Raw genomic sequence first — 26,277 nt, 5'->3', positions numbered from 1 at the left:
AGGGGGTCCATAGCTATTCTGCAGGAGTTATCTTCTTTTTATGCTCACTTATATACTGCTACGCAATTTGAATGCCCGGAAGGCATGCAGGAGTTTCTAGAATCCCTGGCCCTTGTGTGGTTCCGTGATCGTCATAGAGAGTACATGCACTTACCCTTCACGGTTGCGGATGTCACTGATGTTATTAATAGCCTACCCCTTGACAAGGCCCCTGGGTCTGATGGCCCGACGACCGCCTTCTATAAAACATATGTGGAGGAACTAGTCCACAGACTTTTAGCGGTATATGGGGAAGCCCATGATACTGGTATTCTACCAAGTTTCATGGGTGAAGCAATCATGGTCACCTTGCTAAAGCCCAATAAGTTGGAAATAGATCTGAACTCTTATAGGCCTCTATCGCTCATCAACGTAGATGTAAAGATTCTGGCTAAGTTGATATTGAACAGACTGCAGCCTTTACTTCCCATTATAGCTTTACCGGATCAATCGGGATTCATTCCCGGGAGATCTACCTCGCATAACCTCAGAACTGTTTTTTCTGCCTTGCATTACCTGCATCCTGACGTAAAGGCGGCGGTGGTGTTCCTGGACGCGACAAAAGTTTTCGATTCGCTCGAATGGCCGTTCTTATTCAAAATTTTGGAGTGGATGGGTTTCGGCCCCATGTTTCTTAAGTGGATTAAATTATTGTATACCGAACCAATGGCCAGGGTGCGGGTGAATAATATTGTATCTGATCCTTCCGGATAACGCGTGGCATGAGGCAGGGCTGCTCGCTATTGCCCTTGTTGTTTGTCATTGTGATGGAGCCGTTGGCTTCACGCATCCGGCAACACCACACGGATAAGGGGATAGGCTTTAGCGCGCGGAGTCTGTTGATTTCGCTCTATGCGGATGACATAACATTATATATTCTCAACCCTGAGCGTAATCTTGACATTGTGTTGCGGGAGTTCATTAAATTCAGTGGGCTATTTGGGGTGAACATAAATTGGGCAAAATCAGTGATATTCCCCTTAACCGACAACACCAGGGCAGTGACCTCGGAATTCCTGTTGAAATGGGAGCAGGAACAAGTTAAGTACTCGGGTGTCTGGATTAGCCGAGACCTACAAGACCTTTGGAATTTAAATTTTGGGAGGGCTATGGCTTGGTTGGAAGAAAAGGTAACTTTATGGTCTAAACCTCCACTATCGCTCGCAGGCAAAATTGCACTAGTCAAAATGATTATTTTGCCTAAATTTTTGTATCTTTTCATAAACCTGCCACTGGTACTCATTAGTCCTTTCTTCAAGGCATTGCAATGTCTATTGGTCTCTTTGGTCTAGGCAAATGGTCAGGCTCGGATGTCTTGGGCCCTCTTGTCGCTTCCAACTGCTCAAGGTGGGCTGGGCGCGTTACACATGAAATTGTACGCATTATGTGCGCAGGCGCAATTTCTGCATTATTGGGTGCATTCAAAGACCGTCCAACCTAACGTGGCGGTGGAGGCAGACGCGGTGGCACCTGTTCCTCTCAGGGTAGCTATATATCAATCCTATAAGCGGCCCAGGGTTGACAGACACATTTGAGACCCTGCGGTAGGCTTGGGAAGGCCTGCGGAGAAGGGCGGGAGCAAAGGTTCTATATGCCCTCTCTATTCCTCTTGCACAGAATCCTATGTTGCCCAATAACAAAGACGAGATTAGCGATAAGGTGGCACAGAATTTGTCTCTACACACAATTTCTGACCTATACCCCGAAAGAATGTTCAGAGGTCCCCCAGTTGCAGAGGAAGGACAAACAGTGCCTTTGGTGAGGCATTCCTGTATCACAAACTTCGGGCCGCATGCAAGGCACTACATAGTGACTTCCCCTCCCAGCCAACCCCGCTAAACACTCTGGAAAATCTCTTGCAGACACCATCTTCACGTAGGCTTATCACCAGACTGTACACGTCCATGCAGAAAGATGCCCCTGTGACTGTTTCTACCGAGCGACATAAATGGTCTGCAGAGATGCCATCCCCCCCTGACGGACGAACAGTGGTCGTACTGCTGTGCCCAGATGACCGAACTGTCACCAAACTACAAACTCAGATTAATTCATTTCAAATTCTGCACCGCTATTAAAGGACACCCATTAGTCTACACAGAATGGGTTTGAGGGAGGAGGACTGTTGCTGGCATTGCGGGGCAGCCGCCGCTACCTTTTTACACATGGCGTGGACCTGTTCGCTCATCACTGAATACTGGTCTGCGATATTTGAGGCCATAAATCAGATCCTGGAGTTGTCGCTATCTCCATTCCCGCTCCTGGCTCGGTTAGGCTATGTGAGAGACACACACATTAACGCAAACTGCATGCACTGTTGCTGCTATTCGCCAAGTGTCAAATAGCCCAGTTGTGGGGTAGAAAGAGAAAACCTACTACCGCGAACTGGATCAGAGAGTTCACCTATGGCCAGACGCAATTAGCTACGTTCTGGGAACTCATGCCGCCTGCCTCTATGCTTAAAGAAATATGGGGGCCCTTCATTGACTGGGCCCGGGAACGGTCAGGCGGCTCTGGCAGAGAAGTTGGTACTGTGAACGATACTGGTTCAAATTGAAGGTGCAATGTTTGCGGGGTTCAATGTCAGTGGTATTGGGATATGTACTGATTTTTTTTGTATGCACTATGTGATGGCCATTATCTATTGTAGGCCTCTTGTGGTAATGGCCTTGTATCTACTTGTCAATGCACGTGTTCTTTCTCTACTGTGGTTTACAATGCTACTTTATGGGGTTGCTGCTGTCTCCTGCTGTTGCATTATCTCCTTTAATATTGTCGATATGGAAAATGCACTGTTCCTTTTTTATTTTTTGGGGGGTATTTTTGATCTGTGTCTGTATTATGTTTGGAAATCAATAAAGAAATTTAAAAAAAATAATCATGTTTGGTATGGTGTGTGATAACGGTACATGAGCAGATAGCAAAGTTTCTTACAAACACCAACCACATTGAGGACAGAGGATCATGCATCTGGCTACATTGGGTTTTTCTTTTATATCAACTGTCATTCTGTCTCATGAGGCCAGCACACCATGCTAATAACAGTAATCATGGCAAGCAATCGATTTCTCGATAGAAAACCTATCACTGTTAGCTGGCATTTTTTTAGACTATCACTCCATGTGCGATCATGCAGATCAGACTCCTTTGTAGTGTGGGAATGCTTACCAAGCTTGGGGAATACTATATGATACTCTGTGCCACACTGCGGGCAGTTCACACTGCCGGTGCTGCTGCCCTTCTGCTTCTCATCGAGCCAACGCTGCAGGCAAGACTGGTGAATCCATTTGGTGGAGCCACTGCAGCGGCACGGGCTCACCCACTCGGCTGTGCGATCTTCGCTCTCCATGGCAAAGCATACCCAACAGTGCCTAGAAGATAAGAGCAGGACTTAAATGAGGTTATCAACATGAGATCGATTATATTTATTAAAAAATTAACAACAGCAACTTTTTAGGGGAGGGTAAATGAAGAAATGTTTACACCAAAATTAATTCAACAGTGACAGCTACAAATCATCAACCAGGAGGAAGGAGCCACGTTACTCACTATTTGGAGCAATAATTCTTCCAACAGTCAGAGAGCTCCCAAACACCAAGCTTAACCCATGCCAACACACAACGTTGTCCAGGTCTCACATCCAGCCATACAACCTCAACTACTAAGCTCAGTCTTTCACACTTGTTCCTCAACAACCAGTTTCACATTAGCTCATCACACTGGTTCTGAGCTCCGCCCTGTTCACAGATGGCCCAACAGTCTCTGAGCTGTTCTCTCCCATTGTTCTTCTGCTCTGGACGCTATATTTTAGGCATCCTCGCCGACTCTACTCCTCCGATATATCATCCTTTGTTCTATATGTTTGCCTTTCCTTGCAAAATAATTACATTAAGTACATTTCATTGGGTGTTTATAAAATAAGTGAATCATTCTACCTCACATAATGTTCAGTTAGCTCAGTTCAGACCTCAGGTTAAGAACCGCTGTTCTATTAATCGTGTTCCTCCTTACAACCCCCTAATACACCTTCCAGGGATAAATCACACAAGTGCACAAAGGAGGACCTACAACAGTTATAAACACTTCCTTTCCACCCTTCATGGCCCCAACTCTAGATCCTTATGCTCATCTGTCCTTCTGAACCCCGGACTATCCGCACATCTTTCCCTCATCTTCATTACCCAACACACCCTGTCCTTTCAATCCTATCATATAAAGATTTTCACCTTCTACACCGTCATCTTCATTCACCACACGTTCATTTCCATTTTCATTCTACGTCCAGTGGTTTCACCTTCACTGCCTGCTCACAATACAAGCATAAGTAAATGCATTAGGTTTCGCATATGGGATTAATATAATAAATTAAGAGGTGTGGGAGCAGTGTATAAGTGAAGAGAGAATGGTGTGAGGGATCTCTGTGCAGGGTGAGTGGTGCATGAATGAAAGTTGATAAGTGTCTGAGTGCAGGGTGAAAGTGCCTCAATTCATGGTGATCATGGTGATTGATGCGTGTTTAGAGCAGAATGAGAATTGTGCGAGTGTACAGGGTAAGATATGTTACACTGTACAAGGTCAACAGTATGTACAGAAAGATATAAATAGAGATTCTGAAAAGAGCTCAGCCTGTGTTTCTGAGGCAGAGCCAAGAATCCAGCCAGAGGCAGCTGCCTGGGCACCACTCACCTCACCTAGCAAGGCACGGCTTAAAGCTTCAGGGCACTTAGGACTGGACAATTTCTCAACAAGTCTGAATAAGAAGACGTCATTTTGCAGTATCCGTTTCATGGCAAGTGTACCGATTGTTACAAAAAGCTTAAATACACAAAAGTACAAAAAGCACCTCTTTCAGAGGCGTCCGCACGTAAGCTAAACACAGTTCGATCATGATTTCAAAGGGGTGCTTAAAATATTTTGACCACAAGACCAAATTAAATTACTGCGGGTGGGATGTAAGCCCCTTTTAAGATTTATATGGAGTACAATAGATTTCACAAGCAGAGTGAACGCGCTGTGCAGGCAAAACTTTAAAAGGTAAAGGACACCTGAACTCTGAGGAAAAAAGATGCACATAAAAATTAAAGCTACGACAGGTACGTGCATGATGTTCAAGTATACTCAAAATTGGACTCATTTATTAGTATCTAAAATGGCAGATCCACGGAAACTGCATAAAATTTTTCTTGCTTGTGCAACTTCACAATCCACGTACGATTTTTAACAGCCCTCGCTATTCCAAAAGCCTGGAGACAGGCCTTCACATAGGCACGCTGGAGCGAAGGGGGCTGGGGGAAACAGGCACATACGGTTGATAGGCACTTGTGTTCCCAGATTCTTCACTTCCCCAGAGGCTGCATATTCCAAATTCTGCTTACTGTAATGCACTACAGGAGTTTAGTCTTTAGGTCACATAATGATATCAAGATATTTAAACAAGCATTTTCAATGCAATAGGTCTCGCATTATTAAAGTTTGAGCTATTGGCATTGTAAATGTCAATGCCTTTTATTCATTTTTAAAACTTGCAATCAGTGCACAAACACGCACTTTGAATGTATAGTCCTTGCTTACGATGAGCAAGGCTGGCAGTAAAATAGACTGCCAGCCTTGCTTCTCATAAGCATGGACTATAAGTACAAAGCGCTTGTATACTCACCGATGCAAATGAATAAAAGGCATTGTCATTTACAATGCCAATAGCTCAAACTTTAATAATGCGAGACCTATTGCATTGTAAACGATTTAAGCCTGGATGTTTTGTCTCACGCCCCCAGGTGAGTATTCCTTTAGCTATGGAGAGGGAGGGACCCAAATTGAGTTAGCAACATCGGAGAACAAGCATACCTAACTACCCGCAGGAAACAATTGGTATGTGTCAGGGCTGAAGCAATACCAACTGAAAGGTGCAGAGACCCTACTTCGCACCACGAGAAACTCAGGGCACAGATGTAAAACTAGAAATGCGCAGAATGGCCGGGTGCCACGAGTTTTAAAAGAAAAAAAAAAAAAGGAACGAGCTCAATGATTCAACTGCCCAACCCTTACACAACAACCCCTGCATACTTGCTGACAACTGAGTTCAGAGAGCACGAAGACTCCTTTAAAGACTATTTTTAAACTTAGGGAAGGCAGAGTCATATCCTTAAGAACGATCAACTTGCATTTTGCGTCCTGCTGATAAACACACTGACAAATGGTTAACAGTCAGCCACCCTCGGTAGGACACAGGTGGTGCAACATCAGAAACTTATGGGAGATGCTGACTTGCTTGTGGGAACAAGCGAGCTGTTAAATGCGGTCTTCCATCAGAGTGGGGTGGGGACGCGACCGTGGGTTCAGCCTTAAAACAAGGCCGACTAAGGAGCAACGACACCGACCTCCCTTCCGTCTTGCACCGTAGATGCGGGCACGGGCAGCAAGGCAGAGATGCGGGCAGCAGGGTTGATAGACGTTCTTTTATGCGGAGGTGGGGGCTACTTCCACTGCCCGCCTGAGCGGTCTGCGAAGAGCTCGGATATGAAAAATCAAGCTGGAATTTGAGACACACAGCACCAAAGCCCCCGCATTCCTAAGACCCTCGTTCCCTCATATCTCCAGTAAAGATGTGTCTCCTATGACTCACCGCTCAGGAGAAGTTGGTTAAATGTGATCACGCACGAGGGAGGAGGAGACAGTGCCTGTTTACCCACCGGATGAAAGCAGGGTGTGAAGGGCGGACTGAGGTACGAGTTCTCATGTACCCCTCAGGACCCCCCCGTCGTATAGGTAACGTGCTTGAGACATGACCCCAAGCATGACACTGTATCAGTCTTTGGACTTTGGAGCATTTAAAGACAATACAGTGCCCTCGAGTATTCTGAGACAGTGAAAAGAGCCCGCGAGCCTGCTCTCCCGCCACAGAAGTTCACAGGCGCCACACGACTTGACCGGCAAGGATTGCCCGTTAGAGGGCAGGTCTCAGAACTGAACGGCGCAAAACCGAGCATAAGCATCTTGTGAACTTGCATTAAAGATAAACAGAACAAGAGCAGAGTAAAATATACAATTTAGTGAAACATGGCGTAACATTCCGCTGAGCTCGATAGCTGTGTGCCCTAGCATGGAAGAACAGACCATTGCATTGTGCATTCTATGGGACAGATTCACAAACGTATTTATGAGTAAGAGTAGTGGCATATGTGTATCCTTTCGCAAACTTACCTGCCTTTGTAAACCAGCCCGAAACGTCCTATTGATATAAGTGCAACGAAAGTGCAACGAAAGCGTATTCCTTTCAATTTTATTAAGCGTGTACAACTATTCCCTGAATGTTTCAATTTTATTCCCATTTAGATTAGTTGGGTTCAATTAAAAGAAGCATTGAAGAAAGCTGTGAGCAAAACCGAAACATGTTGTGGGGCGGGACTTCCGTCTTCTGAAGCCCGCGCCCACGGAATGGCTGGCCCAGAGAGGAGCAGCGATGACCCGGGGCTCACATGCCCGAGGGAGAGCCCCGCGGAGGCTGCAGAGTCCGGAGTGGCGCCGATGCGGTGAGTGGGGCTAGTTGTACAGGGGAGGGGGTTTCTGTATGTGTGTGTGTGTGCGCTCGTGTGTGTGTGTGGGGGGGCGGCAGCGGGGGGAGGTATGGTGTGTGTCTCTGTGCGCTCGTGTGTGTGTGGGGGCGGGGGGTCTCTGTATGTGTGTGTGTGTGCGCTCGTGTGTGTGTGTGTGGGGGGGGGCGGCAGCGGGGGGAGGTATGGTGTGTGTCTCTGTGCGCGTGTGTGTGTGTGTGTGTGTGTGTGTGCGTGCATGTGCGAAAGCAGGGGGAGGTGTGCCTGTGTGTGTTGGAGGCTAAAGGAGACAGGAGATGGTGAACGCACGCGCAACCTGATCCGATTACGACAGGCTGCGCGTGCCCATCTCTTGTCTCCTCTTGCCTCGCTGTAAGCAAACGGACGGCTATAGGTCTCGGGGCGAGAACGCGCTTCGCGCGCTTTCGCCAGGGCGAGACCTAAAACATGATTCATAAACTGAAAGCAATATGTTATTGAGTACTTAGTCGTGACAGGTGCCATCTAGTAGTAGTAACCCTGACAAACACACAGAGCTAAAGTTGCAAATGGCACACAGGGTCAGTCACAGAACTGACTATGTTGCCAAAAGTGACAAGGTGAGGGGGGGGTGGCTTGTGCCAGTATACCGAGTAGCACACAAAATAATAACGGTGTGACACAACCGGAGGGCACAAGATTGTGAGTGGCAAGAGATGTGTGCAGATAGTAGCCACAGACCCCCTAGGGGTGATCGTGCAACCCTCATGTTTCCTGTAGAGCTAATCTGTACATGCACATATGTCTCCGCTCAGGAAGTGAATGGCAAATACAATACGTTTTTAGGTCTCGCCTTTTAATCCCGCAAGGGATGATAGACTAGAGTATAGTGGGCAAACCAAGGTCTTAAAACATCGCGGATTTCGTACAGTTCCTGTGGTGCACTCGTGCGGAAAGCGCGTCCACATCAAAGCCATCAGCCTCCCTCCCACAGGCATCTGAAGCTTCCCCCAGCGTGCACTCTGCCTCAGGCATTTCTCCTCCCCCCTAATTATTCACCCCTGCTGTTGCTGTCCACTGCCGTACTTTCACTTTCACTGCCGCCAGGCCGTGTCTCTTTATCTTTCATGCTCCTGGGTTGTCCATTCTGCAATATGCCCTGCTCTTGGCCCCAGTTATGGTGGATTCCGTCCCCTATTAGCCATTCATTGTTGGAAAAAAATTACTTAACATAGTCTACATTTAACGTTACCACCGGGGTTCGGTGCCAACTGATCGTCTTAAGCATTTCATCAACAGTAATTGGCAGCAGTTTAATGTTTGAACAGTTTTTTCATTTTGGAGATTTAAGATAACGCTCACTAAGACCTAATGTATTAAAGCGTTTAACATAGGCACTAGTTACTTTACACAAAAACAACGTCAATGTTTATTTCCATAGGCACAGGAATCAGAAGCTTGCCCACAATCACTGAATTATGAGCCAACGCTGTGATTCGAACCAGCTTCCCGCAAACTCCAAAGTCGGCAAATTTAGCTTTATGCTTCAACTTACCCGACTTCAATGGAATGCGCTCCCAAGCTGCTCCCCCGCCGCTCGCCATATGCTCGCTCGTTCCCTCCCACTCGCTCACCCCCCAACTCCCCCTTCCCCGCCCCCCCCACAGCAATGCCTAGAGCTTGTTAGCATTTTCAGCACTACACTACACATAGGGCTTTAAATAAGCCGGATCTAAGCGGGTGCTACTACCGGTGCCGATCAGGGTCTACATTTTGTCCTTCACCCTTGGGCCAACAAAAATGTATAAATCTGAAGCAGTTCAATGTTTGAACAGTTTTTTTAATTTTGGAGATTTAAGATAACGCTTACTAAGACCTAATGTATTAAAGCGTTTAACATAGGCACTAGTTACTTTACACAAAACCAACGTCAATGTTTATTTCCGTAGGCACAGGAATCAGAAGCTTGTCCACAATCACTGAATAGTGAGCCAACGCTGTGATTCGAACCTGCTTCCCGCAAACTCCAAAGTCGGCAAATTTAGCTTTATGCTACAATTTTCCCTGTAAGCACTACACCATTTTTACTCTTTCTACAGCAAAGCCTTACTTTTTTTTGTAACTTATTTGTGCAGTAAAAACCATTGACTAAGACAATAGTTATTCCTGCTTGTAGATGTAACTTAACTTGTGTTACATATGTGGATGCATTGACACAAGTAAAAAATACCAGTTCGGGGGCACACTTTACTAAAACCAAATTTTTTGCGTAAGTCTTTCAATCTGCGCCCTTTATTAATTATGTATGTTATTTTAGTTCAAATATTTTTAGCACTTCACTTAGCACTTCACTTAACTTCCGGCTTTAAGTGTGCCGGGTCCAAGCGGGTGCTGCAAAGGGTGCCGATCGGGCTCTTCGTTTTTACCGTCACCCTCGGGGAAAAACAAGATTTTAACTATGTAGCAGGTCAGGGTTTAAATATCATTTGGATTTTGGACAATTGTTTATAGCGCAAACTCAGTCCAAATGTATTTCACAGTTTTACATAGCCACTAGTTACATTATACAAAACGCATCGTTTATGTATTTTTTATGATCCAATGCTATGCCTCCTGCTTTTAGGTGTCATTTCACTTTTTGATTTTGTTCAAGTGCTGCAGAAACATATAGAATCACTTTGCTGCTAACTAGACGCACAACACCATTAGCCTGAAAGGGATTCAGCCCCCTCACTTTTTACCCGCCCTAAACATTAATAGTACTACACTTTGCTTACGGCTTTAAGTGGGCCAGATCCAATCGGGTGCTGCAACGGATGCCAATCGGGCTCTCCGTTTTTACCGTCACCCTGAGATAAAAACTAGATTTTTAGCATTATCAGCACTACACTTCACACAGGGCTTTAAATAAGCCGGATCTAAGCGGGTGCTACTACCGGTGCCGATCAGGGTCTCCATTTTGTCCTTCACCCTAGGGCCAACAATAAATCCACAGCAGTTCAATGTTTGAACAGTTTTTTTCATTTTGGAGATTTAAGATAACGCTCACTAAAGACCTAATGTAATAAAGCGTTTAACATAGGCACTAGTTACTTTACACAAAACAACGTCAATGTTTATTTCGGTAGGCACAGGAATCAGAAGCTTGTCCACAATCACTGAATTGTGACCAACGCTGTGATTCGAACCAGCTTCCCGCAAACTCCAAAGTCGGCAAATTTAGCTTTATGCTACAACTTTCCCTGTAAGCACTACATCATTTTTACTCTTTCTACAGGAAAGCCTTACTTTGTTTTTTAACTTATTTGTGCAGGAACAACCGTTGACAAAGCCAATAGTTATGCCTGCTTGTAGATGTAATTTAACATGCATTACAGATGTGCATGCACTGACAAAAGTGAGAAGCATTTGCACTGCAATAGGTCTCGCATTTGCAAGAGTTTGAGCTATTGGCATTGTAAATGACCATGCCTTTTATTTAGGCGTTTGAAAACCTGCAAGCTGTGCCTAAACAAGTACTTTGTACTTCTAGTCCTTGCTTATGAGAAGCAAGGCTGGCAGTCTCCTGTACTGCAAGCCTTGTTAATTTGTACGTTTTAACTTGGTGCGCAGTTGTGCAATACAAGTTAAAGAAACCCTGTTAAAAACCCTGTTAAAATGTTATGGCTTGTTTTTTTAAAAAGGCAATATATTGTGTAGTAACTGGTGGTAATATAAAGCGCTCTTGTACCTTTAGGTGATGTTGGCGCTATATAAAACAGATCTTAAAATAACATTTTGAAGTACGGGTTTAAATGCGGAAGCAATTAGGTACCTGTGTGCTTATATGAAGTAACGGATGGTAATATAAAGTGCTTCCGTACCTTCGCGTGATTTTGGCGCTATATAAAACAGACCCTAAAATAAAATTGGGAAGAGCAGGTTTAAATGTGGAAGCAATTAGGTACCTGTTTGATTGTATGAAGTAACTGATGGTAATATAAAGCGCTCCTGTACCTTCGGGTGATGTTGGTGCCTTATAAAAACGTCCAAATAATTTAATAATTTTCTTTTTTACACAGCAGCGCTGTAAAAAAATTATATATATTTCATCAATTTAAATTAATGTTTTCTCACTGACTAAGGAATCGCAAAACATTCTGTTGTAGGTTGCGCTACAGTTAGATACTTTATATGAATAGTACAGATTGCTTTTCCTATTGTTTGTACGATTAATATAATTTCTGCCAGGAATGGTTGATGTTCTGCTCGATTTTAGAATACTAAGGGCCCTATTATGATGCCAGGCAGATCGCCACCGCCGGCGGCGATCCACCTACAAAATGTCCCTGGTTCACCCCGCCATATTAGCATGGCGAGGGGCACCGCGGAGGCCGGAAAGACTGTCTGCCGCTTTTCCGCCGGCCGGATTGCTGGCCAGGCGGAAAAGGGACTCAATGGCACCGTCATCCATATTAGGATGAATGCCTTTCCATGATGGAGACTCCGCCATGGAATGGCATGTAGGAATTTACCATGGGGCCCCATTGAGGGCCCATAGGGGGGGTGTGGGTGGCAGCACTGAGGGGTACCCATGGTACCCCCGTCATTACCATGCACAAGGTAGCAGGCACCGTGCATGCAGAATAAGATGTGCCAATTAGTGGAGATTACTCGCAAAAAACTTCTTGGATTGCATACGTAAAGGACTAAATGAAGATATAGCCTGGTATGTAACCAAGAATTCCTAATAATCTGAGTTCACATCAGTATCTACAGTCTTGCAACAAAGAATTCCTAACAATCTGAGTTTATTTCAGTGCCATCAGTATCGCATCTTAAATCTTAAATATTGTTTTTAATAATATTTGTATCCTCATGCTGCGTCTTTGATGTAGGTATACCAGTTCATAAATAACACCATATAGAATGTCCCCCTGCCTATACTATCTGCACCCAAAAATGTTTGGGATGATTTACATCTGTTTGGTGAAATTATGGTGAAAATATACCGATATGGAATATATGTTGAGGTGTATAAAGGACATTGCTATTGATAAATGTTACCAAGAAGAGAAATAAGACGCGTAGTTTTAAGATGGTTCTAATCGTATGAATTGTCGTCTGGATCTCATATATAACATCTGCCTCGTAAATATTGCTTGAGGATGTTCCAACGTGGCGCCCGTTTAACTTCGAACCTGCTGTCCTACTTTGATATTTAAATCCATGCAGCGACCGTAGATGAATATATCCGGTATATCCAAGGAGTGGTGATATCATTCTGAACGTTTTTCAGACAACATTAAATGTGCATAATTAGAAAGCAGAATTTATAACTAATCCTTATAACAGTTGAGACGATCTAGATTTAAAAAGGCATGGCAAGATAGAGTATTGATATATAGGGCGCATGTGCTTCTAAATGCATGCGCTACAATAATAGACAGGTTATATGTTTGTCTAAATCGTACTTTGCCGATATATCGACCTATATAGATCCACACATTGGGATATGTGGATCTATATAGGTGCCCGTGGTGGAGTATATATGCAAAGCAGGTCTGCAAAGATATATGTAGATTAATGATCCCCTCCTCCGAAACTTCACGTGACAACGACTTTCGCGCCACGCGAGTTATTTAAACTTTGGGATATGTTCCATCCATGCCCACGTTGTCTTACGGGCGGATGGATATCGGAGACTTTTGTCGAAATAGATGGTAAGCACTGCAGCATGCGGTATCGAATCGCGTCGTGAGTTTTTTTATGGGTTTAAATCGCCGGATGCACTTTGCCAAGTATATTTTTTCCTATTTTAAAATTCACAATACCGGTGCAGCTTACTGGGGCATACGTTAATTATGGTTAAAGTTTCAAACTATGGCCATGCCCGCCTTTGCCTATAGCAGTCACCTGAATACTGCGTCAAGTTATATCTTTAAACGTAGTCACGATCGTTGGGGCAGGCAATATCACTCGTATATGGCTATGTGGGGGATACTTAGGAGGCACTACGGCAATGATACAATATCTAGAATACTATCGCTGAGATAGGCGAAATCATATACTCATGAGGTTGTGCTGGCCTTAAAATAAATGCATATGAAATCATGTGCATACGCTACCTAGAAGCGGTATGGTTGAGAAAAATAAAGAACTTGCCGATATGTCTAAGGGTTGTGTTAAGACTCTAGAAATGACCTACATGTTAGTGGGAAAAGATAATAAATCGCCCATTGTTTTACATACCGTTTCAGGTACCCTAAAAAGCATCTTCAACTGCGTGCATGGCCATCAAAAATGATTTCATGAATGGGATAAATAGAATAATATAGACACAATCAAGTCCATTGAATATAATAAGGTTAGTTTGGGTTCTCGGACTCTTTACATAAATGTGGAACATTTTAGGCTTATACACTTATATTTACTTTTAGAAAACCCAGCAAAAGACAATAATCTGTGACGTCTCAAAGGAACGGGAACCCTGCTAAAAACAAGTCTTTAACAAACTGCTACGTCATTAGGTAAGGGTAATTCCTGGTAATGACTGTTCCAAAAATAGTAACATCAGGGACTGACTTGTGAGAAAATGTTGGTTACCATTATAGAACTTACAACTGAACAAGTTCCTCTCTTGTCATCGATTGGCTCTTTTGCCTAAAACGACAGTTCCCAGAGGGTAAGAATAGTCCCATGGAATATATAAGTAAAAAGATATGTTTAGCTGTGAAGGATCTTTTTCATTTTCAATCTATTTTTTGGCAATGTTTTGGTTTTATTTCTTGGTTGAAAATATGGCTTTATTCTTTCCTCTCTTTCTTGACTATGGGCTCAAATTTTGACTTAGAGGTGATATTTTCCACGTGTTGAGAGTATGAATACTGATGGAATCACTTCTTATTGAAAGTCTCATACATAATAAGTTGGGAGACATTTTTTTGTACATCAGTGAATAGTTATAGTATGTGTGTAACTCCCAGATTTATGTGACATGTATGTGCACATTAACTCCAATGCAATCATGTATAGCAAATTATTGTAATATGTAATAAACTGTCCTTCAATTTTATAAGTTGGGATAAGTGCAATAAGTTGTATTTGTAATTCCAGATACCCTGTATCCACACAAAAAGGAAGATGGTACAATCCCACCGAAACGCGGGTCGACCTGGCGTGGAATCCCACATAACACTCTGTGATACCTTAGCTAAAGAAAAAAGAATGTTTTGGATGAGAAGTGATTTGTGTGCAAGTGTATGTATGAGTAGTATGTGAGTGCGAATAGTGTTGTGGTATCAGGGTTTCTCTCTTGTGTACAAAACCTGAAATGTATATAAATGATGAATTTTGTTTTTATGCTTGTTCAAATTGACTAAAAGAATAAAATGAATTTTTAAAGAAAGAAATTTTAAAAAAGTAGAAAAAAGTTTTTGATACATATACAAAAAAAGCAATACATTTTTGAAAATATAAAACAAAGAAAGTACTTTTGGTATATTCTGAAGGACATAGAAAATAATATGAATCATGTCACAATATATAAAGTATTTAGGCCATGAGGGAAATGTTTTCTTGTTGTTTATTGAGAAAGGCAATATATTGTGCTGGTACTATAAACTGGGGACATTGGGTAGAGGGCAGAGGACAAAGAAAAAAGAAAAACATCCCCCCAGACAAGTATGCGTGAAATGGGTGCACCTATGGGGAGAATAGTTAAAGGACAGAGGAAAAACCAAGCAAGAGCTGTGCGGGCAAAACCTAAATAATGCATGCTGACACATGGACATTAAATAGAAGAATTTGGAGGACCCCAAAACAAAAATGAGCCAACAAAATGATTCTGTTTTTAAAACATTAGCTCGTATGTTGGCTTCTCATGCTGGCCTGAAATCAGCAACAAATTTAAATCCTGTGCACGTTCTGTTATGTCTAGACATGGTGCAGCAATCCACTTCTGTAATCACTATATCAAGAATGCATGACATAGCTGACAGATAAAATGTTGCGATGTGTGTCTGCGGACCCATGTGGCTGAAGGAAAATATGCATTAACAGGGGAAAATGTGACACTGGCAGTATTAGGCTCCCAGCTGGTGAAGTGCTGCACTATTGACTAATATTCATCAACAATACGTTCTGTCGAGAAATGTGCAATTTCGTTTGGAAAATTAAATGTATCCCGATACTCAAGGAAGAGCGAATCAATGGTGCACTATCTATGATGAAATAATGAAGTGGACAAAAAAAATATATAACACCATGCGCAGTATATTAGTATTCATATATCATGAAGTCATATACCAAAGAAACAACTATTATACAACATACATAATTACATCTATAAGTGCTATACAAACGGGTGCATTACACAAGACATAATCCAATAAACAGAACACCTGACAGCACAAAAAAACTGAGAAAATAATTCTGTTGGGCACCAGTTCATCACTAGAAGGAATGTTCAGACATATTCTTATTCCTTAGGTGTAGGCATGAAAGACATTAAGACGGAACACCTACTCTTATATCAGGATACATTTAATTTCCCAAAATAAATTGTGCATTTCCCGACAGAACCTATTGTTATATACGGATAATTCCCAGGTTCTGTGAGATACTGGAACACCCAATTATTATTAATGGTACTATTAACCAAAGCAATAACGCCTGTGTCAAATACCTGTTACCAGAGCAAGATTTCTTTACATTAATACAATTGCTGAATCTATCAAGAATCAATTGGAGAAGTCTTGACAATGTAACTTGCTAAAGCCATACTACCTCCACTGAAAGATATGTCTAAGCACTGTCATGTGGCCCATAGGGACTTTGTTGTTTTTCACTAACTTAGCATGAGCACGTTGCAGCTTGCCTGCTGCTTTGCACACGTTACTATGCATCTTTATTTTTAGCAATATTTTCAAAGACTGAGAACTCATCGCCGTGTTCGTTCTCTGGATATTCCTGGGATTTTGATTAAACTTTATGTGCAAGGTCGAACAATAATGCCCCTTGTTATTCTCTTCTGGTCAGTCCGTGGCCCTTAGACAAAACATGCCAATGCAGCTGTTTAGACAGCGTACTTGGGTTTTTAGTGATGTGCATGAATAGGTGACACACACTTGGAGAAGGACCTTTCGAGGGAGAAGAGCACCCATGATGTAGAGCCACCATCTATAGGCTAAGGTATGAGGTCAGCTGACAAAGCCCAGAGACCTTTTTTATAATAATATTTCTTCTGAGCAAGGGGAGGGAGTTTAGGCACTATAATCCTTTCTCCCTTGTCTTCCTATGATAACATATCCCTTCATGATATATGGACTGACTGCCATGCTGACAATATTTGTATTACGGTTTTCCTGCTTGTTGTGGCATGTATACTGCATGTTAGGGCACGTTAGTTTAAATAAATATTTTGAACTTTTTCATATCTCCGTCAGATCTTATTGTCGACGGGTACAAGAGTGTGAGCAAAAAGATGTGTCTTGTTGCTGCGATTCCTGAGAGATCTGGGAGTGTTGTGTCCTGGGGTGCCTAATCATTTGTTTCTTTGCGAGTGAGTAGGAGAGCAGGTGAGGCAATATAGCTAGTCAGTCCCGAGTTTGTGGGTACAATGGTGGTAGGAGAACTCAGTCCCCTTTTCCTGCACATAGTTCTGTATTTGTGCAGAATCCCAGCAACAGCACCAATTCATTCACTAGCATCTAAAGGTTTGACCATATAACAATGGGGTCGAAATCTTGGGCTGGCTGCTGATTTAAAGCAGCTGCATTCTGTGACCAAAACAGGCTAAAACACAGCCATATACCAAGCTAGTATTGAAAAGTTCACACTTGAATTCCCTAAATTCAAACACACACAAAAAAATATGGAAATTTACCCAAGATCAGATCCCAAAATATGGAACAACATGACATCAAACTGTCCGAATTTATCACAAGCTTCCAAACAAATTGACAAAATAACTGCTATTCAATACATGCTATGGAACATTATTAATATTATTCCACAATTGAGTGGACAATACAAAAAACAACTAGACTCTAATCACTAAATCATTGAGGGCATAGGAAAATTACCAATCCCACAACCATACCTCTCCAAAAAATAATTCCCTCTAATCTAAATCTACCTATTCCTAGGAACAAGACAAGGCCAATCACAAGAGGAAATGCACATATTTGTAAAATATACACAGAGTGTTTATTAAGAAATGTATCTTTTATATTTTGCCAAACTGAAGCAAAATAATTATTTCCAAAAACGTAAAATATGTCATGTAAATGATATATGAAATGTTATGCCAATTCAACGTGTCTTTTGGTACTTCATCTTTATCTAACCATACCGATCAACTACTAATTGAACATACATAACACCTATAAGCACTAATTATGGAGATTCCTTTATATACGTTTTTTATATCAAACGCACATCTGGAAATTAGCCTAAAGAGTTACAGCTGCATCTGGTTGGAAAAAAAAGCTTTTTCGCCGTCCCAAAAGTCTGACCTTGTTGTCAAGAGACGCTTAAAGTCAGAGCATTTCGTAGACAAAACGCACTTTTAATTTTCGGCATAACTTAAAAATAGACCTACTGTTTGTAATGAAATCGAAGAACGGTTAAATAAAAGAACAAATAAGACAAAAAAATGGAACATGTGGTAATGCTAGTCAAACACTGGGAACAACATTTTGTTTGTGTCATAAAAGGTGTAGATTGGGGGAGGAGCTTCGCGGGCAAGCAAGATGGCCGCGTAAGCTCGGAGCTCCGTAGACCCTCCGACCCTCCGCATAAATCCTGATCGAAATCCTGATCCACGTTGGTGGATTCTCGTTGATGAACGGTCGTTGAGACGGGATCTGCTGTCCGATTTAAAATCCGACGTTCACAGACGGAGATACACCGTGCTGAAGATTCGACCCAGGGACGGACCATTGTCTTGATGATGGCCGAAGGCAGCGACACTGTAACGCATGATCGATATGCTGTGTGAGTGACTACTGCGCCGGCCTTGCGGAGCACGCGAAGTAGCGGAGTGGCATTTCGCTGGACAACTATCGGAGGCTGCTCTACACTGCAATTGCTCGCTACCCGAAGTGACTTTGGTGTACCACCCTTTGTTCGATCTCTTGGTTCCATCATGGCGGGCAGGGGCGAACCTGACAGGACAGCTAACCGGGTCAGTAGGAAGACGGTTCAACCCCAGTCCAACAAGATCGATCGCTATGCCCAACAAAGGATCTCGCCGAATGCTGCTACCCGCTCTAAAGACACCCTTCGGGCGGGATCGCCGGACGAGCCGGAGCCGACACTCCATGACATCATGGGGGCTATCGCTGGCATCAGAACGGAGATGCATAAGCAACATGAGGCCCTAACGCATAAAGTGGATACTCTGGCGATCGACCTTAACCTGATCAGAGCTGATCTCGGCAAGACCAATGACAAGGTGAAGTCGCTAGACATCACAGAGCCTCACGACTGATGTCTCGGACCTGCAGACGGAGGTCCGGGACCTGAGGACCACCAACGATCTCTTCTCGAAGCGGCTAGAAGATTATGAGGGACGTGCCAGGCGGCAGAACATCCGAATTATCGGGGTGCCTGAAGGTGCCGAAGACCCAGCCACTGATCTCTTTGTTGAGGAACTGATACCGACTCATCTGGCTCCTGCGGGCCTTAGTCATTTCTTTTCAGTTGAGCGGGCCCACAGAATGCCGGGGGGACGGCCCAAGCTGGGCGCCACGCCGAGGCCCATCATAGCTCGGCTGTTCAACTTCAGAGATCGGGATGTGATCTTACAGGCCTCGAGACGACAATGGGCCCCTCAAATTTCAGAATGCGGATGTCAACTTCTACCCGGACTTTTCTAGGATGGTCCAGCGACAGCGCCAAAGTTTTGCGGGAGTGAAGCGGCGTCTCAGAGACTTGGGTATGAAGTACTCAATGATGTTCCCTGCTAGACTACGTATTGAGCATGATGGCCGTGCTCTATTCTTCGACATGCCCGAAGTGGTAAGCGAATGGCTGGACACCTTGCCGCACAGACACGAGGAGCGAGATGAACATTCGGAGGGCGCCTCGGGGGGCCCCGAGCGCCAAGAGTAGAACTCACTTTAATAACTTTATCGGTTGGCGACCCTGTTGACAATGACTAAAGCCGTACTGCTGCACTTTACGGTGCATATCCTTCTTTCCGTGATGGAGGGTGGCGGGGGGGGGCCTACGTGATCTCCTTTCTCCTCTAGGGTCTTCTTGTAGTTTAGTTAATGGGGCGACAGGCACACTGCTGGTTGGGGGGGCTTTTTAGTCTGCTGCAGGGGTGCAGGATGGGGGGGGTTTGATGGTTGGTTCCGTTTGTTTTCTTTGTTTCTCTTTTCATCTTCTAAGGCAATGCAAAGACTGCTCTACTTTCGCAAATGTATCTATTGGGCCTACTGGGGTCGGCGAAGGCCCACGACTCGACGATGGGGGGTAGGAAATTAAAAGTATTGTGTTGGAATGTTAACGGTTTGGGTGATCGCATCAAGAGAGGGGTGGTTTTGCAACTGTTCAAGAGATGTATGCCTGATGTTATCCTACTGCAAGAGACACACTTGGTGGGAAATACGTGCAGAGCGCTCAATAGGAAGGGGTTCAAGATGGTGGCGCATTCAGGGTTCTCCTCAGGTTCCCGAGGGGCGGGGATTATGGTGCGCATGTCTCTCCCATTTGAGGTAAACTCTAGCGTTGTTGATGAGAGGGGGCGATACGCTGCTGTCTCGGGGAGATGGGAGGGGCGGTCTCTGGTTTTGGTTTCAGTTTACGTCCCCCCGGGGCTACAAAACAACACCTTTCAGGACCTTGGAGGCGCCATTTTGGGTCTACCCGAGGGGCTGCTTATTGTGGGTGGCGATTTTAACTCGGTCTGCTCGGGGACCATGGACAGATATCCGCCCAGAGATCTCCGAAGTTCACAATCCTGGCTGCCAGATTTCCTAGATACCATGGGGCTGGTTGATTGCTGGAGGCTTATGCATCCCACCCAGAGTCAATATTCGTTTCATTCCGGGGCACACGGTAGCCTTTCTAGAATAGACTATATCTTAGCTCTGGCGGCCCACGCTTCGGCAGTCTCCGAGGCTCGCTTGCTGGCGAAGGGCATCTCAGACCATTCCCCGGTCTGGGTGTCCTTTGACTTCGACGTTGTGGTTACCGAACGGGCTGTTGTGGTCAATCCATGGTATTTCCGTAACCCGAAGACACGTGGACTCTTGTCCAGGGCTATTGAGCTCTATTTCACTGAGAATACTGGGTCGGTTGCGTCGGCAGTCACTCTGTGGGAGGCATTTAAGACGGTCTTGAGAGGTGAGGCGCTCTCCCTCATTGCTGACGTCCGGAGGCACAGAGACGCTGACGTGGCGCGCATCGAAGCAGAGATTATGGAGCTGGACTCCCAATTGGAAGCGGGCCCTACACCTGAGCTGCTCCATGTTCTCTCGCTCAAACAATTAGAATATCGTGATATTGTCTCCGACGCTGCCAAAGTCATGGGTAGAGAGCAGCAGGGTCGAATTTACGATGTCGGGGACAAGGCGGGCAAGCTCATTGCTTGGCTCGATAAAAAGGAGAGAGCTAGTCGTGTGGTTCCAGAAGTGTTGGGGAGGACGGCCTGCTTGTTACCGATCCGAGTGCAATAGTGGAGACGTTCGCAGACTACTTTGAGACCATTTACACCTCGGTCTCGGACCGGTCTGAGACCGACTCCAGTGCGCTTTTGGCTGAGATAGATCTCCAGTGTCTGTCAGAGATGGACCGTGATGACTTAGATAGGGGTATTACCGCGGACGAGATAGCCCTGGCCATCCGCTCCCTTAGATCTGGTAAGGCGCCCGGCCCCAACGGTATTCCAGTGGAACTCTATAAAATCAAACCTGACGTCGTCTCCACGCCCCTGCGGAACATGTTTTTGGAGGCGAAAGAGAAGGGCGTGCTTCCCCACGACCAGAGGCTGGCTACCATTGTGGTCATCCATAAGGAAGGGAAACCCAGAGACTTGTGCCGATCGTATCGTCCCATCTCTCTGCTGAATGCTGAACCTAAGATTCTTGCCAAATTGCTGGCCAACCGTCTGATTGGCGAGATTGGCGACTTAGTTCACCCGGACCAGTCGGGCTTTATTCCACACCGCAACACTGCCCTTAATCTTCGGAGACTCCATGGAGCTCTTGCCAGGGCTCACACGCTCAGGGAACCAGCGGTCCTTGCATCGTTGGATGCCACTATGGCGTTTGACTCCCTTGAATGGGACTACCTATGGGCAGTGATGGCGAAGCTCGGCTTCGGCCCGGAATTTGTAGGGTGGGTTAAACTTCTGTACGCCAGCCCGCTGGCCAAAGTGACGGTCAACGGTCGTGTCTCCGCGTCCTTTGCCCTCTACAGGGGCACCAGGCAGGGCTGCCCCCTGTCGCCCCTTCTGTTTGCACTGGCACTCGAACCGTTGGCAGCGTGGCTACGGCACCATCCCGATATGCACGGAATTCGCTGGTCCCCTGGATTTGAAGACCAAATCTCACTATATGCTGATGACATCCTTCTGTACCTCACCTCCCCCTGCAAGTCACTTATTGTTGTATGCGACGTGCTTCGACTTTTTGGCCGACATTCTGGCCTGGGCATTAACTGGTCGAAGTCGCACTTGTACGTGCTGAGAGGGGGGACACCTCGTCTTCCAAGGGACTGTGGTATACAGGTTGCGAGACAGGGATTCAGGTACCTGGGGATCTACATTTCAACTGACCCCAAGACACGCTACGAGCACAATTTGCTCCCCCCCTTGTTCGTCTCCGACGTGACGTAGAAGGTTGGCGTAAACTCCCGCTCTCCCTCCTTGGGCGCGCAGCATTATTTAAAATGATGTCCCTGCCCAGGTTCCTGTATGCTCTGCAAAACACCCAGGATCCGGTCCCAGCTAGCTACTTTGGGGAAATTGAGAGCTTGCAACGTGCCCTGCTATGGGATGGCAGACCACGTATAGCCATCACGAAGCTTACGCTCCCGTGGTACGACGGGGGTATAGCATTGCCCGACGTTCGGAGATACAATTGGGCCTCCCAGTTGGCAGCACTAAACCACGGCCTCTACGGCCCGGCGGATAGTCCAGGCTATGCCCTGGATCGGTGGCTCTTAGACGGCGGGAAATACCACAGGGCATTGTATTCGAGGTCTCTTGATAGGCGGATGTTTGGGCCAATGAAAACGGCGGTGCATATTTGGAGAACAATAACTAAATCACTGGGGTGGAAGGATAGGCTCACAATGGCAACTCCTCTCTATGACTCCGAGATACTGGGTAAATTGTGGCACACTAAGGGATTCGACAAGTGGGACATGATTGGCATATCTAAGGTGGAGGACATGATAGTGAGAGGGGAGGTAAAATCTTTTGCCCTACTGCAGACAGAGTTCCAGCTGGGTGGAACGGAGTATTTTCGGTACGCTCAATTGCGCCACGCACTCCTTGCGGCAATGCCGGAAGGCGAGAAAATTCCTGAATACTCCCCCCTGGAAGACAGAGTGTTGGACGGCTATATGCCGGATAGCGCTATTTCCCTAACCTATAAAAAATTAATTAATGTTCGCACAGACCTTCTTTTGGGAGTGAGGGATCAATTGGGACGGGATGGGATAGAGATTGATGATGAAGATTGGCAAAGCGCAGTGTCGTCCCCCAAGGAGGTTGCTATTCCTGCCCGGCTGCGACTGGTACAATTGAAGATCCTGCACAGAGTTTACGTTACTGGTCCCAGATTAATACATATGGGACATTCGGCTGACGGCCTCTGTCGGCGCGGTTGTGGCGCTCTGGCCACCTTTATGCACATCATATGGGAGTGTAGTGCGATAGCCTCCTACTGGAGGTGGGTACACACTATTATGAGTGAGGTAACTGGGGTGGAGGTTCATGCGGAGGCCCGGCGGTGCCTCCTGAATATCTGGGGCCCAACTGACTATAACACTGCACAATCCCAATGGGTTACCCTGGGGAAGATGGTTGCAAAACGGGGCATTGCGCAGATGTGGGGAGCGTCATCAGCTCCAAAGGTGGTACAATGGAAGGCCAACATGGATTGGTTTATGTTCCGAGAAAAGACTATGTATCCAGGGGTAAACCCAAAAAATGGCAGAAGCTGTGGGGGGCCTGGAATGAGTATAGGGGTGATATCTGCATACCACCGGATACTGCCCCACTGGAAGAACGTCTGACCCCATAACCTTTAACTCCAACTGGTCTTCAGGTTTTATTACTATCCTTTGCTCCCCCCCCCTATGGTTCTACACATAACACTGTAATTTGAATCGTACTGTGACTACTGAGCCTTGCCGACTCCTAGATTGGGCCCCACCGCACACTGGTTTCATTGCCTTCTTTCTTGCGCTAGTTCTGGCGCCTCTTTTCTGTACTTGTTCTTCCTTCCCCTTTTTTTTTCATTAAACAAAAATGAAAATTACAACCTTTGATACGTGCTGGTACCTTGTTTCTTGCACTTTGACCCATTGCTTATTGACTTGCTGCCTAGCCTCCGGGATGTAAGGCTAAATAGCTGTGTGCACTGATTTGAAAATAAAGGTTTTAAAAAATCTTTTAAAAAAAGGTGTAGATTGCTTTTGTTGATACTTGAAGTTTATTACCACGAAGGGACAAGGAAGTGAATCCTATCCTGTGCCTGCTGCTCTAGGCGGAGAGTAGTCTTTGCCCCGGTAAACTAATGAGGCCACAGGCTCCTTCTGTGGGAGAAGGTTGGGAGCACAAACATCGGCGCATGGGCGAGGATCACACAGTTGACTTGCCATGCCTACTGCTCCTCAATGGCCTGTTTATGGAACTGCCATGGTAGCTCTAGAGGGCGGGAAGAGGAATAGGATTCACTGAGCGCTTCCCGAAGAGCCTTCCTTCCGCATTTGAAAGAAACTGGTTGGGTCACGGGATTTAACAGAGACACAATGGAGAGCAAAACATAACACACACCATTTGTAGTGGCAAACACCAGCCCTGCCTCAGCTGAAGACAGACCAGATACAATGGACCTTTCTCTCCCATCATTTGTGACTGTATCCTTCTAATATACTTAACATTTTGTTTGTGTCATAGAAGGTGCAGATTCCTTTCATTGACACTTGAAGTTGATTCCCACAACAGAGTGGGAAGAAGGGAAAATAAGAAGAAAGCGCACAGTGACAGAGTCAAACCACTCACCGTTAACAGGGAAGATTATGCGCTGTGCAGGTAAAACATTAAACAAGTATCACAGGAAAGGAGAGGATGTAGCGCAACAGCCAGAACTGCTGGCTCAAGAGCTGGGGATCTTGGTTTGAGTCTGGATGGCACAACATCCTGTGATTCTTTTTTTTTTTTTTTTTTTTTTTGCGCAAGACCTTTATTGAAAATCAAGCATTTGACACAGCATGAGCCTACAACCCGGAGGCCGGCTCGCTACGTTTATTCCATTAACCATCATTGTGATCGAATGTTACACATGTCTCAGAATATTGCAGGGTATCGTATGCATGGTTAATAGCTGGCATTAGAACTGAGTCTCACTTTTTCTCTTTTAATAACAAGAACAATAAAACAACATACCCCAATTCAGACCGTACAGTGTAATCTTAATGTACTACCTAGCAGTAGTGTTGACATACTTAGGGTCCCCCTCTTCCCGCCGTCATCTCACACCCGTCCCATCAGCACTCATGCAGTCATGCAACCCGTTCAGTCCATGGGTGGAAGTTCCTCATCATCCTGCAGGGAGGTCAGATAATCCTCCAGATAAACCCACATATTTTTTGGTCGCGATTTAACTGGAAGCAGTTCTTCGTAAGTTTGTAACTTGTCACGACAGGTGGACATGTCATGCAACCATGTTTTTAACTTCGGCACTTTGCGACTATGCCAGCATTGAGCCACTTGTCTCTTAGCCAATAAGAGTGCTATCGCACAGAACTTCCTCTTCAAAGCCCTGAACTGCGGTACTATCCCCAGTAAGCAGACTTTGGGTGTACAGTGTACCTCCTCCTCCAGCATAACAGATAAAGTGGCAGTTACCTCCCCCCAGTATCCTTCCACCTTGGCGCAGTCCCACGCCAAATGTGCAAAGCCCGCACCTTCCTGGTTACACCTTTTACATCTGTCCTCCTCCTGAAGCCCAAATTTAAACAATTTCTCTGGTGTGTAATACACTTGATGGAGGAATTTAAAGTGAATTAACCTCAGATTACCATTTGGTGTAAGTATCTGTGTCAGAGCGCATGTGCTAGCCCATTCTTCATCAGACAATGGTGTGTCCAGTAGTGCATCCCACCGCCCCTTCGCCTTCAACACTTGTCCGTCTAGTTCCAATTGTGCGGCTGAATACAGCCTAGACACCAGGTGTGACAAATCATTAGTCGTGATTAACAGTTGCAGTGGTGCAAGGCATTGCGGTTCCGAAGGGAACGTAGGGTAGTGCTCCCTCAGGGCTCTAGTGAGTCTGAAATATGTGAAGCGAAACATGGATGTTTGGTTATGAACATAACCCAGTTTGTCTAAGCCCACGAACTCGCCATCTTGGAACACGTCCCCCATCCTATCAATACCAGCTTTGGCCAGTAGAGACATTCCGACGCTCTCCCCAGTTACCGAGAGCTCCTGGTGATGGTGTAGCATCATGGCTGGTGCATATAGTGGAGTCTTGTGTGCTAGTTGCCC

The 26,277-nt window shown here is 45.2% G+C and overlaps 1 protein-coding gene across 1 annotated transcript in view; it reads right to left on the bottom strand.

The window, feature by feature from the left end:
* LOC147679800 (E3 ubiquitin-protein ligase MARCHF5-like) overlaps positions 1-26,277 on the bottom strand; it is a 61,161-nt gene that overhangs the window by 8,027 nt on the left and 26,857 nt on the right. The window contains exon 2 of the mRNA XM_086942478.1: positions 3,205-3,407. Coding sequence (XP_086798604.1) covers positions 3,205-3,407 — 203 coding nt within the window. The remainder of the gene's footprint in view (positions 1-3,204; positions 3,408-26,277) is intronic.

This window comes from Lissotriton vulgaris, chromosome 11 (assembly GCF_964263255.1).
Source record: "Lissotriton vulgaris chromosome 11, aLisVul1.2, whole genome shotgun sequence".
NCBI classification, from domain to species: Eukaryota; Metazoa; Chordata; class Amphibia; order Caudata; family Salamandridae; genus Lissotriton; species Lissotriton vulgaris.
This window is presented reverse-complemented; position numbering and strand designations above follow the sequence as displayed.